Raw genomic sequence first — 16609 nt, 5'->3', positions numbered from 1 at the left:
TAATTAAATTTTATATAATTTTTATTTGATTTAATTTCAATATTAAAATCTATTTACTTTCTATTCATATAGTTTTCATTTTAAGATTATAATAATAATAATAATAATGTAAACTGATAATATCAAAATAAATAAACGTATAGTTGATTTAGCATTATTATTTTTAATTCAATAAATAATTGAATTTAATATATATTTTTTTGTATGAAAGTTTCATTCCATTTAACTAATTTAAAAGGAGAGTTACGATTCTTTTAACCGAACTAAGAGTATGAAAGTTTAAGTGACTAAAAGTATGAAAGTTTAAGATAAGTGACGTATTATTTTTATTTAATATTTATAAAATAATATAAAAGTTAAAAAGTGATTATTTGTTAAAATAATTTTAATTATTTATTAATTTTTAGTTATTTATTCAATATAACTAACATAAGAAATAATAATTGAGTGAATAAAATTTTAATACTAAATTCTTTTCAAATTATATTAAAATTTAAACGAATTAGTTTTAATTATAGCTTAAGTTTATGTAATTCAATTTTTAAAATTGAATTTTCTTTTTTATTCAAATTAAACATGCAATATAATGCACAAAATTTTAGTAATTGAAATTAAATCAAACATTGCTATTTAATGTAAAAAGAATTTAATTAAAATTAAATAAAAAGTGCAGAAAGATCGCATGATTATTTATATATATAAAGAAAGAAAGAAAGAAACAGGTCCTTCAACCTTGACCAGCCGATGGACATCCCTTCCTGCGTCACAATGAATCGGCCAATTGTGGGTTCGAGTTCCAACAGGCTAGCAAATTAGGTTCTCTTACCAGGCTTGCAAGTTACTTTTATGGGAATTGCACACCTCGTTGCAGAGTTTTGTCATTCACTTATTGGGCAGCTTTTAAGTAAACAAATTAGGATTTGGCAAGGCAAAAATGGATCTAAAAAATACCAACTAGTTGTCTACTGCCTCTCAATTTCACTCTTACAACTGAATATGTATTTGAAAGAAGCAAAATAAAACAAGTATGTACATCTACTTAAAGCTTAAACAACATTTTCATCTATTGAAACTAGTAACAATTTCATCCTGTTATGGAGGATGGATCACTCCTTTTATTGGAAGAAAGCTGTTGCTGTTGATGAATATCAAGCAATTCAAGTTCTTTCTGGCGTATGAGAAGTACCATTCTTTCACCTTCAAGTCTTCTCCTTTCATTCTCTAGTTTTGCTCTCTCCATTTCTCTCTCTTTCTTGCTGCTAAATTTCACCCACTTCAATCTTTGTTTTTCTAGTTCAAATGCTTGGCATTGGTAGCTCACTTGCTGTTCTTCTAATTGCATCAATCTCAGCTTCATCCAATGCTTCTTCTCCCATGTACTCCTTCCTCCATCTTGGATTACACTCATCAATTCACTATTCAATTGCTGCATCAGAGATGATATTAAAGAGAAAACTCCTGTTTTTCTTCTTTTTCTTGAACCTTTCTCCTCATGCTCATCTTCATCTTCATGTCCATGCCCATTTTGACCCCTTGAATTGCCTTCTATAGCTTCATCTTCATCCTCATCATAATCATCATCATCATCCTCGCTTTCATCATCATCCTCTTCATCATCTTCTTCATTTCTTGCCCTTTTTCCCATTTTGGACCCCTCTGTTTCATTCCTGGAGTTGGTCACAAAATGTGCAGTTTCAGATGAATGAGAACACCTTTGTTGCTGAGCATGAGATGATTGTGGATGCTGAGCATGAGATTGATCTGTAGCTAACTCTGGTGAGTGATTAGTACCAGAAGCAACCCCATTTGAACCATGACCACAACTGTTATGATAAGCACACATTTCTCTGAAAAACAAGTGCTTAGAATTCAGCAATTTCTTCACTTCTTCCTTCATCTTTTGTGACAAATCCATTGTCTCGAGCAAGGTTTGATTCTCCACAACCTTGCAAGCAGTTCCTTTGCCAAGAATATCATTAACCCTCTTGTACCTCTTGTTTAAATCATTGAATTTATCCTCACATTGCTGTGGAGATACATAAAATCCTTTCTCCATCATAGCCCTTGAAACTGACTTCCATTTCCCTTTCTTCTGTGACAACCCACCAGCCTTTTTCTTCCCTGTGGGATCATTCAATTCAGATCCAGCTTCATCACCAATGTAGAACACTGCCATTATAAGAAGCCTAACCATGCTATCAGTCCACTTCATTCTCTGCCATGGAGACACCTTCCTTTTGCCATCACTAGTGTTGTCATCTCCAGCAAAACCAGGCTCATCTTCATCACTAAGAGGTGATTGTGGCTTTTCTCTTGAAGCTGAGGAGGGATATGGGTATGAGTGTTTCAGAGTTTGTTGTTGAGACTGAAGGTGATGATCGGAGTCTCGGTGGGCGTAGGCTACCATTTGTGGGTGGTGCAGGTGGTGTGAATTTTGTGAGTTGTGAGGGTTCTGTTGTTGGTGTAATGGCCTTTCTAATCCTAGAATTCCTGATCCCATGCCTGAAAATATCCCACCAGGCAAACCATTGTGTTCCATCAAAACCCAATATTAAAAAGATAAAAGGGCCCTCTCTGTTCTCCCAAAACCAACAAGAAAAATAATTTAAAAAAGGGAAAATTAGGTCATTAACTATAGTTCTTAGACTCACCTACTGGAGATGACAGACACTAAAATAGAAGACCCAGTTCAGAAAATGCTAAAGTTTTGCACTTTAATGGAGATATTATATTCAAAGTTGCTATTTTGGCAGAAGTAGAGATGTGAAGGGAACAATAACAAAGCAAGAATACCCAGTAAATGAACTGAATTATAGAAGAAAACCCAGAAACGATAATTACTTAAAACACCGAGAACTGAAAGATTGAACTCGAAATGTAACATCAACAGAATCCTGAAAAGCAAGTTTTTGAAAACAAGACGTTTTTTGAGTGGCTGAAAAGGAATTACTGATCAGAGAAACAAAAAAGGGAAAGAAGAGAGAGAATGGATAGGATATGAGGGTATCATCGGGAGTGATGCCATTAGAATGAGCGTTGTGGAAGAAAAGAGGGAGAGTATATACAGAGAGATGTAGCAGGCAGTTTTGCGTTTGGAGGTTTTGTTTTTGCTTCCGACGGAAAACTGCCCATGGTTTTGGTTTCCGTCCCGCTTTTTTTATGGAAATTTAACCCACAGGTTTTTCAAAACGGGGGAGACCACTCCAAACCCACGTGCCCATCAGATATCTACCTTTGCTTTTTTTTAAAAAAAAAAAAAAAAATCATTAAATATATTAATTAAGTTAAAATTAAATTTGATATTCTTTTTGAACTGCATTACTACATTAAATTAAAATTTAATATGTTTAATTATAACATCTCAATATAATTAAATATCCAAGAATAAAAAAATTTGAGGAAGTTTGACAATCCATGGATTGACTAACAATTTATTTACTTTTATTTTTCAGTGAAATTTATTTATTTTATTTATATTAACTTATATGTCTATATATTGGAAAAAATAATTTTAAAAGTTTTAATAATAATAATTATTTAGAGTTAGATTAAAAAAGATATTAAATATTTAAATTATTAAAAAATTATTATTACTATTATTATATACCTTGTAATTGTTTCATTGGTTGAATGATTTTATATAAAAAAGAATTAAAATATTTTTTTAATATGGTCTTAAGAATACTATCCTAATCATAAAATCACATTATCCACACTCAAAATCGAAGCCATATAGGAAAATTATTAAAGGCTTAACTAAAATTCTAAATTCAATAATTGGGTTGTGGAATTATGGGCTGATTACTATTTCCTTGCTGGGTTAAAACAGAGTTGTGTAGCCCATAAACAGAATAAATAAGAGACTAATTATTAATTCATTTTTTATATTATATAAACTAAATAATAAATATTTAATAATTAAATTTAATAAATATATTTTAATTTATTTTTAAATCTAATAAATGAATGAATGGGTCTTTTAGTAATTTTCCTAGTATATATATGGACACAAAGAGCTTGGGTATGGAAAAGAATCCTGGCACCTTTTGGATGTATTGTTATTTGCAAAGTAATGTTTTTGTGAGGATTACCAAATGATTGAAACTTAAATTTCTCTCTTTTAATTATTTCCCTTTTTGGGCTTTTGCTGCTTCGTGTCACTTTTCCATTTGCTATATTGCATCCACCTTTCTTTTCTTTCCTTATTTTTCTCACAAACGTAATAAAAATAATTTTAAAATAAATTTAAATTTATTTCTAGTGCCAATGAATTTATATATAATTATTTTTTATTTTTTCTAAATCAATATTTCATATATATATATATATATTAACAATGAAATGAAAGTATAGCATTTTTTAAAGCCCATAGGGACAGAAGTATAGAAAGGCTCACTACGATCCAAGAAACAAAGCACACAAGCCTATCTGGAAAATCAGTCCACCTGAAAGGAAACCAAACCCATTTCATATGGAAGCCCAGGACACTCTTGCACCAAATCAAACGAGCACGGCCTGCTAGAAGTGAGCATTCGATTTAAAATTGAATTGATATGAATAAATTAAAAATTAAAATTTTAGTATTTATAAAATTCAAATCAAATTGATTTTAATTAAAAATTAAATCAAACTGAATCAATTTGATTTGATTTAATTTGATTCGATTTAATCGATTTAAATTTTCAATAAAATTTTTATTTTTTACTATTTATTTTTAATATTTTAAAATTTAATTATAATATTTTAACTTGATTTAATTTTTATATTATTAAAAATAATATATTATTATTACTAAATCAGTTCGATTTAATTTTTTTAATTTATTTTATTAAATCGAATCAAATTAAAATTTTTAAAATTAAAAATCAAATTCAATTAAATCAAAATAAATAAAAAATTAAATTAAAAATTTAAATTAATTCAATACAATGAATTTTTTTATTTGAACGCTCACCGTTTACTATCAACAGTGTCACCGACACCACCAGCATCGACACACCATCAAACAGGAAATCAGCAAACGAGATAAGAAAGACTGTCAATGCATGCCCGGAACAACGCTTCAGATAGCAACAAACCAGCTACACAATCAAGATCTCAACTAGAGCCAACAGGATAACACGTGGAAGGGAAAGTAAATTTATAAATAAAATATATTTTCCTTTCTTCCCTTATGTTACATTATCTCATTTATTTTCTTTCCTTCCTACTTTCTTCTTATCCAAACAAATTTTACTACTGGTATGAAGATTTTTCAATTATTAACTGATAAATTAATTAAATAATATTTTTACAAAAAAAGTGAAATGTGGAAAATTTTGGTGTAATTAATATAAATTAAGTAGGTGAATTTTTTTATATGATAATTTCAAAGCTTGAAAAGGCTGCCAAGACTTTGAATCAACAGTCTTCCTCCATGGCCATCAACATTGATATTTCTTTCGTTACCATATAAGTCTAAAGAGCACCAAGCCAACCTCCACTAGAAACAACTTATATTCCTTGGTATTTGAAAATTTAAGCTACCCACTTAGTAATTATTTTTATTTTTCATCTCGACTTAATTCAATAAATAAATATATATTATTTATTTGAGAGACTTAAATTTAAATTTTTATATTTTAATTTTTTATTAAAAAATATTTTTATTATTATTAAAATTCAAAATGTTTATCTTTCATTAGTATTATTCTGTATTCTCTATCAACTATTCATAAAATAAAGAATTTTATGAAAAATTAATTCAATCGATCACATTTATAATAACATTTAAAATTATTTTGTGAGAAGGAACATTTCTCTCCTTAATTAATTTTTAAAATAAATTAAATTTAATTTAAAATAATATCAGAGTATTTTCATTCTATATTTAATCTCCTATGAATATATCATACTTTATATATATATATTTTTTTAGACCGTTGACATACATCAGAAAGAAATCTCAAATTAAATTAAGTTTTTCTAATTTTTAAAATAACTTTGTGAGTTTTTTTTTTTTAAATCTCCACATGGTTTAAGAAGTCAACAATAATAAAAGGCTTTTCATATTCTTTTATTGAAATTCTCCAAACGGATAAGGTTTTGTTCTATGAAATTTTGTCGGGGAATTGCAAGTTTCAAGAAACAACTCTTTCGTAATTTTCAATTTTTTTTTAAAAAAAAAACATAGTTTCCAAAATCCAGCATTTGTATTGTTTTAATTATCTAAGTAATTAATTGCATGAAATTAATAGATTCCTTAAATTTAAATTCATTAATAAATATAACTTACAATTTTTTACTATATTTATCTATAGATTTTTTCATTATAAACCTTTCTTTTTAACATAATAATTCATGTATCTGTTATGAAAAGTTTGAATTCGTGCATTTATTATCTTATAATTAAATATATAAAAATTTAATATAATAAATATTTATTTTTTTTCATACTATTTAAATATTAAATTAAATACATTTTATTTGTTATATCACTAAGTTCATATTTAATATGGATTAAAAATATAAAGTTTATTCATGCGAGTAATTTAATAATATATTATATTTATTTTTTAATGCATAAGGGAAGCATGAATTAGGAAATATTATATAAAAATTATTATTTCAACTGTCTTAATTATATTTTTGCAAACAATATGAAAACAAAATTAAATTTGTTCTTTGTAAGATAAAGAGAGTGCGGTAATAATATTTTAACAATATCTAAAAAATGTAATGCAAAATTTTAAATTATTTATCAAAATAGTGTAATATACTAGAAAAAAAGAAAAATATATAATATTATTTAAGATGATAAAAAATAAAAAGATAAAAATTATAAAATGGAAATAATATATAATTTTATTTTTTTTATTATATGTTATTATATTAATATATAAATTTATTAATAGCAATGTACTTATAATTATTTTTACAGAAAAAATGAAATTGTTTTAACTTTACACACTTACATTTGAAAAATTAATATTTTCAATAAATTAATATGTTAAATTGAATTATTAAATAAAAATATAATTTAATATGTCAATATTTACTATATAAAAATTTAAAATAGTTAATTACTATTATTATTCGATTTACAAACTTAATTTATAAAAGTAATAATTATGATAAAAATATTGTTAATTTAGTTGAATTTTACAACACTAAATAAATTTAAGTAATTAGTTTTTTGTTTATAGATATATTCTATAATTTGTCAAACTCTAAATTATTTTCCTTTAAAAAAAATCTTGAAATTTTTAAGTTAATTTTAAAGCACAAAGGAAAATATTTCCAATTTTTTATGGCTGTAGCAGTCATGGGTCGAGCGAAAGAGACAGCCTCATTCCCTGGATATGGACCCCACCACCTACCAAGCCTCCTCTCATCTTCCTCACCGTATCGTTAAAAACCACCCTTTCCTCCGATTTTCCTTCGCTTTCCTGGAAAATAAAATCTGTATTAGAATGAAGCGCACAATATTATACTTGCCTACTTCTCCACTTTCTCGTCGACCAAACACTCCTGAGATGACCTAAATAGAGATCCAACTCACACCTGTAAATTAGACACATACTATTGAATTCTGTGAGAAGCAGGAAAGGCAGGGGGAGGGGAGGGGAGGGGGACCATGGGTGCGTCGCTATCGAACTTGACGGAGGGAGCCAACGGCGCGGCCATGGGTCCGGGACTCGGAGATATACCGGAAAGCTGTGTGGCGTGTGTGTTTACCTACTTGACGCCACCGGAAATTTGTAATCTAGCTCGATTGAACCGCGCGTTTAGAGGTGCTGCATCCTCCGATTCCGTTTGGGAGAAGAAGTTGCCGCCTAATTATCAAGATCTGCTTGCTTTGCTTCCTCCCGAGCGGTACCAAAACTTGTCCAAGAAGGATATCTTCGCCCTTCTCTCGCGGCCCATTCCCTTTGACGAAGGAAATAAGGTTAGTTTCTTTTAATTTCAAGTTGCTTCCGCTTTAGTTTTAGGAGCAGTATTAGGAAACGGTTTCCTTTTTCTTCTTTTCCTGAGTTTTAGTGTTTGTTTCTTTTTGGACAGGAGGTGTGGTTGGATAGAGTGACGGGAAGAGTATGCATGTCCATTTCGGCCAAAGGGATGGCAATAACGGGGATTGAAGACCGGAGATATTGGAATTGGGTTCCCACTGAAGAATCTAGGTTGGTTTAAACTGAAGTATGATGATTGATGTTCATTTTCTTAAGAGTGATGATGGCTTAATTAGGGAGTTGAATAATTGTGGAAAGATGATTTAAATTTTTTTAGTTATATTGGACGCAGGATTATGTCAAGCAATAAAATCGCATTCATTGTTTGTTCATTTGTTTTCTATGAAATGGTTATAGTTATGAGGATGACACACGGGGCAAATCTATTCTTTGTTGGATTGAATAGTATGATGTGAATTGAAATAGTTTTATTCTTGGAATGATGCTGGAAGGTGACTGGATTTGTTTCATTTGATAAAAAACCTTGGTCTTAAGGGTTTGGGAATCTTAAAGAAAGTCCAGATGAGACTAAATAGATGTGTTGGGATATGGCAACGCAAGTAACTTGGCAGTGATCAACATACGTGTATTTCAGTAATTGTTTCTGTTTTTGTTGTCTTTTGCAAAATGGGTCCTTTTCTTTGTTCCATTGAAAAATTATTGTGTGGAAAGCTTTTGTTGCTGGTGTTGAGTGCTTTGACTGCTGTTTAGAGTGCTTAGTGGCAATTATTGATTTCAGTTCTGTATAGTTTATGGTCAAGGATAATGTGGATACAAGAGGGGAGAGGGAGAGTAGCATAGAGGCTTGAAACATAATAGATTTGTTTCTCAATTTCTATCTCCATGATGCCATCAAGTAAGTTACTAGTGTTGAAAATCTTTATCAGCTTCAATTTAGTTTGGTTTAGCCAAATCATGTGGATATAATACTTTAGGTTCTGGCTTTATGGTTCCATAGTTTCCCAGACTTAGATCATGATGGACCTTTGTGCTCTTATCTTATTCTGAACAAATTTTATTGTGTCTGGGTAGGACAATTTTACATGTTGAATTGTAGTTGGATTTGACAACTTATTGTGCTTGACTGATGAGCTCTTTTCCTCCACAAACAGAAGCCTATGTGAGTTGTAAAATGTTTGAATCTCAATTTCTTGTGTGACAATTGTAGAATACTACCTTTTTCTGGCTTTCCTTATGAAACTTCATCAGGTACTATTTCCATTAACAGAAGCAATGCATGTTGTACATAAACTTGGAAAGAATTTTTGAAAATGTATTACCCGAGGTAAAGGAGGGAGAAGTGAATAAATAAAGGGTAAATAGGGTGGATTATTTGTTGGAAGTGGTGAGAAGTGGTGGGATTAGTGCAAGTGGAAAATGTCGGTGGTTATTGGGGTGTTAGATATTGTCCATTGCATAATGTATCAGCTGTTACATATTGGATTTTAAGCCACCAATATGATAAATTGATTAAAGCTTGTTCGAGTTTATATTTCTACTGGTTGTTCAAAATCAATAAGGATTTATAGTAGTGGCCAAATGACTTAGACAGAGGCCAAAAAGATAGGTAGAGGAAGAATGGTGTTTGTCAGACCATACATGGCAGGGGTTGGATCATCATCATCATGCTTTTCTCTTGCTACTTATTTCTATAGTCTAATTAACGTCTGAACTGAACTCCTTACCTGGTTTATAGCCTGATTTTATTCATGCTGCTGGCTGGAAGGGGAATTTTCAGATATTATTGCGCAAGGTTCTGAACTCTTTTGCTTGTTTAGTGCTATATTTGGTAATGCCCTTGATGATAGTGTCTAAAGTCTAAACTTGGATTCTGATCCTGATGAATGTTTTTGGTTTAGTGTGGGACCAAGTTGCCATCTCTGCAAAATAACTGACTGGAGCTGAAATATTGAAAACCCCAAGAATTTCCAATATTTATTGAGTAGAAATCTCCCTTAGTCTTCTGTCCACTAGCTTTCGTCAGATTCCCTTTTGAAATCTCAATCCTGTGATGTTTAGATTTCTTTATAATCACAGCATCCTTGGCATAAAGGATTTGGAACTAAAACTCCGAGAAATCTCTTCTTCATTGCATTATATACAATAAAGTGTAAGCCATATGAAACTCTTTGACTCTTTGAGAGGCATGCCGCATTTTATATTGGCTTTTGTAATTGACAAATGGGCTTTTTTGAGAAAGCTTGTTCTCAACACGGATTCCCTGTCCCCCATGGGGGAAATGGAAAATCCTTCATTTCTATCAACTTCTATTTTGTTGTAGCAGATAATAAAACTTTATTACTAAAGTAACTTTAAATCGAGCAAAATCTGCTTGGGCCCTTGTGCTTCTTGATATGCAATTCTGAGCATTTCTCTCCGGATTTTAACTTTGTTTGTCATATCATGTGCATTATACTATCAGAAAGGTAGCTGCATTTGGTTTTGCCAGGGTTGTTGCATTTTCATCGATTTTCTCCCATTTTTATCAATTTTCTCCTAGGCAAAATATAAAAATTTACTTAATATTATTAGTTATTGGAGCAGCTACTGTATCTGCTTCAATGCTATCATATGTAGAGCAATGTTGTTTGAATCTTAGGGTTCTCGATTCAATTGGATTTTCCATCCTAGCAATTTTAATGTATGGGCTGAATCTACTTTTGTTAGAATCTTATGGTCCTTACAATTTGATTCCTTATCCTAGTAATTCAATATATAGAGTGAATTGTAAACGTACATAAATCATGAATAAATAGGAAGTATCGATAGTAAATCAGGTGAATCAACATGAATAGGCCAATTTGCTCGACTATTTATTCGAGAGGGTTTTTAGACCTTGTGGCTTTAAAATTTAAGATTTAACTTAATTTTTACTATGGAAGTGCATATGAAATTTTTCTAGCTATTTTTCTTCCTCCAACCATTCTTTTCCCTCTCTCTCTTCTTTCTTTTTCTTTTCCTTTTTTCTTTTTGAATTTACTTCTAATAGTAGTTGTCAAATTATAATAGTTTAAATATTAATATATTCTTATCCTTTAATTTAACCTGCTATTTTTTTATTATTATTTAGTTATGCGATCAAACTTAAATAGGAGTTTTAGCACAAACATAATGGTAATCATTGTTTATAGTTCAAGAGTTATAAGCTATACATAACGTTGTAAGAATATAATGTTCTATTGTAAAACATACTTATAATTAGAATTTTATCAAAATATGTCGTCGTGATCTTTTATTTACTTATTTGTAGAACATATGTCATTTTTAATTAATTTTGAGAATTTTTATTGAATCTTATGATTCAATTTGATTCTTGATTCACAAAAAGAAAAGATTTTGATTATTGATTTGAAACTCAATTTGACAAGTATGATGGAACCTTGAATGACTTTCCTTGAAGAATTTCTTGTCCTAGTTGTCTATTATAAAGTCCTATAACAATTTTTTTTTCCCTAAGCAGAATATGATGCTTTTACAGATCTTAACAGTGAATGTTTTGTGTCTTTTTGCAGATTCCATGTTGTGGCCTATTTGCAGCAAATATGGTGGTTTGAAGTAGATGGGATTGTAAAGTTTCCTTTTCCAGCTGATATATATACCTTATTCTTCAGACTTCACCTTGGAAGATTTGCCAAAAGGTTGGGACGACGTGTGTGCTATTTTGAGCATACTCATGGTTGGAATATAAAGCCAGTGCGATTTGAGTTGTCTACTTCTGATGGTCAGCAGGCATCATCTGAAAATTGTTTAGATGAGACTGAACAAGAAGCAAATGGCAACCATAAACGTGGATTGTGGTTAGAGTACAAGGTAGGTGAATTTGTTGTCAATGACTCAGAACCTGCCACTGAGGTCCGATTTTCCATGAAACAGATTGATTGCACACATTCCAAAGGTGGGCTCTGTGTAGATTCAGTTTTTATTATCCCCAGTGACCTCAAGGAGCGTAAAAGAAGAGGGGTTTTGAAGTAGGCCATAATACAAAGGCCATGTTGTTCAGTATTGTCAATGATCCCATAAGTTTCTAGTTGGGTTTTTATCATACAGCTTATACGTCTGTAGGTATTTCATGTTTTAGAGGATGTCATCATATTTTTTTTGGAGTAGGTATATGTCCTCGATGGTAATGTAATCTTGCTGCTGTATTTGACTCAGTTTTGTTTCATTTTATACCTCTGCAGGTAGGGTTAACACAAAATGCTTTGATTTGCCCTCTTGCTCTTGCTGATGCTTTCTTCTTCTTCTCTCCCACCCTTTTTTATTTTAATTTAGTTGGTTCGTTTGATGCAAATGATATACAATTCTTAAGTTAATGAAAAGTACCATATCGCATTCGTTTATACTTCAATGGGTGATACTGAACTCTATGAATGTTTGTGAATGAGAAATGATTTGTTTCGTTTTGCACTATCAAATTTTTTATATATTTTGTAAAATTGATTATTCGAAAAATAACTTTTATCAAGGATGGGATAATTTTATTAATAGTGTAATTATCCTGTAAAATATTATACTGTGGACTCAAGTTGACCTCTTGTCTCATGATACTCTCAGCCAATTATACTCTAGTTTAGCAGAATTACTCTGGTTGGCTTAAATGCTTGGCTCAATTTTGTTTGCTCTTTGTTATGAGTTGGATAAACATAAATGTGTTATGCTGACCAATAGTGTTTAGATTGGTGCATGCTATCTGAGATTCTCGTTGTATATTATGACATATGAAAATTTCGCAGTTAGATTTCTAAATATTGTTAGTATGCAAGGAATGTTACCTTGATTATTTACCATTTCTTTGCGTCAATAACAATTGTTTGAAACTTGGTATTTCCTTGTCTTCAAATCCCTACACGGATTTTTTTCCCCATGTTTATTCAGAGCTGTTTAAGAAGCACGCATGTTACGAAGCTGAAATGCCTTTGTCAAAATGCTTATCTTTATTTTTTTGATAAATTCTACAAACTTGGGGATCCTTTGGCTTGATGTTCTGTTTCAGAGAGTTCCATTAAATTCTGTATTTGCAATTACTTGTGTGTTTGAAAAAGGCTCTAAGAACTAGTAATTGAATGGTCCTGTAATGGTTTTGAATGTTGACCAATCGAATAGGTTGATCTACTTATTCTTTGAAAATCGCAATTATCGTTTTGTGGTTGGATTTAATTTGTCGCCAGCTTGAACTGAGTTGCATCCTCTAGCTATATAATTCTCCTTTGAACCATTTCCCATATAAAATTGACGCTTTATATGGCTAGGTTCATTGACCTTTTTTGTTGCCACACTAGTTTGTGCTAAGCTGGATTGGACCACAGGTAGAGAACTTTGTCTTAAATTTGGTGACATTTACTAAAATTTGTTAATCGCATCATCTTCCTGTCCGAAGTGATTTTAATGGTAATTCCTTTGGCTTGGACTAAACCTGGGGTCTGAACAAGCCAATTGATCAAGCAACTACTGTACATGGACAGCTGTTCATGATTGCATCTGACTTCCAACAATAGAGAACTGGTCGTCATCTTAGATTAAATATTTCCAGACAATTACAGGTGTTCATTATCTGTATGATTTGCTTTGACCATTATATACATATAGCATCTAGAGGGTCTGATTGTTGTATCCATATCTGTCCATGTACACCATAAGTGTTCTTGGTAATAATGATTTGCAGATTAGCAAATTTGTTGCACTGAGTCATCAGGAACTGTACATTTTTATCAAAGAAAAGGAAAAAACCAACTTTAGCAAAGCTAACCAAATGAAGTTCAACTAGGAATTGTCACAACTGATTTGTAGGCTTCTTAGCCTTTCTCCATGTGTTTTGAAGTTGAACCTAGAAGGTTAGAAACATAGTTTTGCATCTGTTTGCATAACTGTTTTGGTGAAAATGTGATTGATGTTGTGAGCTCATATGGTCTATGTATAGATTGGAGGCCAGAAGACTTGTTGGTTTGTGTTGCTTCTGGATTGTACAAGTGGCTAAAATTTTTAGGCATTGGTCCATCTGTATCCGGCGCCATTCATGTGCAATTAAAGTATGCAGGACTGAAATCTTTAGTGAAATGGTTCTGTTTTAGACTGAAAGTGTCGTGTGCAAGTCTCCTTATTAATTAATTCTCAATTTTTCAGCAGGTGCAACATTAAGATGAATTTTGGACCACCGTGGAAAGTTAAAGCTCCTCTTATTAGGATGCCCCTTCTCTACGTTGGTTGTGATGGGTTTCTTCAGCAAGTTTTAAATTTAAAGTTTTCCAAGCTTAGCAAGGACCACTCGTTGCTTGACATGTTCTATGACCTAGGCCTCGTCTTTTAGGTCTGCCCTTCATTCTCTCTCTCTCTCTCTCTCTATATATATATATATATATCCCATTGCTCTGTTTCTGGCTGTGAAATTTTTACTACCTTGCTGGTTAATTGCTTACCTGAGTTGCTCCAACCTGTTTGAGAAATCAATGCTTGAGATTTATCGCTTAAAATTGTATATCAAAAAACTGAGCCTTTTAACTGATTGCACTAGAAATTCTCAAGTAGATTTGAAAATCTGCGCTGGTTAGGCCTAAAGATCCACAAGGACTTTGCTTGTTCAGAGGTAAAAATTGTTTTAGCTTAGATGACGTCACAAATGTAAGCTCATTATAATGCATAATAAGATAATTGTTTCTAGTATCAATTTTAGTTCAGCCCTGGTGACTTTTTTATTTCTTTTTCTGGGTTTGAAAATAATCACTGAAACCATCACGAAATTAGGTTTTTTCTGTAGGCTTCAAAGTCGTACTCCATGCAGTAGCAGCGACAGTTGCTGAAGCAAGTCATATTAGACTAACCAAATAAGGATGCAACAGATCTTTAGCATTTTTGGTACCCAATTTAACGAACAAATTTGACTAGTACATAATCAACTTTTAATCATGGGTATAGGTCAATTTTGACATTTATATATTGTACATCTATATAATAATTAATTAAATATAAAAAAATATTTTTGTGAAATATTTATAAAATAATTATTTATTTTAATTTAAAAATAGAATGACAGGACTATTAAAATTTAAAGTAAAAATAAATAGATTATTAATTAAAAAATAGAAAATTGAATGAATTCGTATATTATTATCAGGTAATAATAATTAGGTTTGAAATATATTTTAGATAATTGAAGATAGTTAACTATTAAAAGTAATGATTTGAATCCAATTTTGGGATTAGGTTAATGTATGTAATTTACCTTATTTTGGAGTGGTGGTTCCCTGATTGCACTGAGAATTCTGAGAGTTGAAATTTTATCTGCTGAATCTTACCCAAGTGATTTCAGATTTGTCAGGTTAATGCCCACACCAAAGCTTCCCTTCACCAGCCAATTGCGCACTGATTTTTCATTAAATAAAGGCAGTAAAACACTGTTGACCTCTGTACAAGTGTGGCCATGGCAGAGGGTAAATGGTTTATCCCAAGGTATAATACTGCTTTATTCCTGGAATTTTGTTAATACTGTTTAGGTATACCATGCCTTCAGCAAGCTTCCAATCAATTTTCAATTTTCTTTTTGAAAAATGGGTAAATTTTAATTGATTATATACAACAATTAATGTATGCATTCTTTAATTAAAATTATATTAGATTTTATAATTAAATTTTTAAAAATAAAATCTTATTTGAAGGGAGCAAAATTGCACATATACTTTGCTGGACGTAAAAAAATTTTCGATAATTTATTTGAAAATTCAGACAAATAAAAATTTCAAAACCCTAGGCTTTTTGTTTCTTGCTGGAAAGGCTACTTTAGCTACTTTTCTTAATGTAATTAAATTGTAGTCTCTCGGCAGTAGTAGACAATCTCTTAGACCTGACCCCACTAAGCCAAACAGATGCTATATTCTGCTCCTGCTGCTTCTGCAAGTTAATTATGGTGTGAAGATCTCTTGAGAATGGTGAAATAATTAATTTAGTGTAAATAAAAATACTTTATTTTAATATATTAATTAAAAATCATTATCTTTTAAAATAAGATTTTGCAACTAAAGCAGTAATGACAAAGAATTCACATATTCAATATTAATTATTAAGTATTTTTTTAACTCAAAATAAAAAATTAAAAAAATAAATTTAAATTTTTTAAATTTATTTAAATATATTTATCATCAAATTAAATTTGTGAGCACTCATTATTAAATATTTATATTTAAGATATCATTAAACTTATAATTTTGTATCATTTACACAAAATATTTTATATTTTTATCACTCATATATCTAGACTTTTTATGAATAGTAATGTTTTCTAATTAAAAAAAAAATTTAAACCATAATATTAATTTTTATTTTTATCAATGGACATTGACTACTAGTTCGGTAAAATTTAAATTAATAAAAAAATTTACATAGAAATATCATTAAATAAGTGATTGATAATTAAATTAATTTAATGAATAAAAATTTATTTAAAATATAATAATATACTTTTACTTATAAATTGATGACCGCTGGTTTCTTCACCCCGGTTTAGGGTCAGACCCGTTAGGGTAGCTCATAACCTGAAGGCTATTAAGTCTCCTCCAAGAATCAGGTCCAGTCCATTCAGTTTAGAGACCGGGCTCCAATCCGTTTCTTCAAACAGGTCGGTCTAGCTCTTT

General features: G+C 30.5%; 2 protein-coding genes across 2 annotated transcripts; one reads left to right on the top strand and one right to left on the bottom strand.

The window, feature by feature from the left end:
* Nucleotides 1-936: 936 nt before the first annotated feature.
* On the bottom strand, nt 937-3153 carry LOC110620404 (nucleolar transcription factor 1-B). The gene has a single exon (XM_021764126.2). It carries the CDS (start codon nt 2537-2539, stop codon nt 1085-1087), a length of 1455 nt encoding a protein of 484 aa, XP_021619818.1. The 5' UTR covers nt 2540-3153; the 3' UTR covers nt 937-1084.
* A 4157-nt stretch (nt 3154-7310) lies between these two features.
* Nucleotides 7311-12334, top strand: LOC110621399 (F-box protein PP2-A15). Its single transcript, XM_021765680.2, has 3 exons — nt 7311-7927; nt 8041-8159; nt 11501-12334. Exons 1-3 carry the CDS (start codon nt 7616-7618, stop codon nt 11958-11960), a joined length of 891 nt encoding a protein of 296 aa, XP_021621372.1. The 5' UTR covers nt 7311-7615; the 3' UTR covers nt 11961-12334.
* Nucleotides 12335-16609: the final 4275 nt, after the last annotated feature.

The sequence above is a fragment of the Manihot esculenta genome, chromosome 8 (assembly GCF_001659605.2).
Source record: "Manihot esculenta cultivar AM560-2 chromosome 8, M.esculenta_v8, whole genome shotgun sequence".
Lineage (NCBI taxonomy): Eukaryota > Viridiplantae > Streptophyta > Magnoliopsida > Malpighiales > Euphorbiaceae > Manihot > Manihot esculenta.
This window is presented reverse-complemented; position numbering and strand designations above follow the sequence as displayed.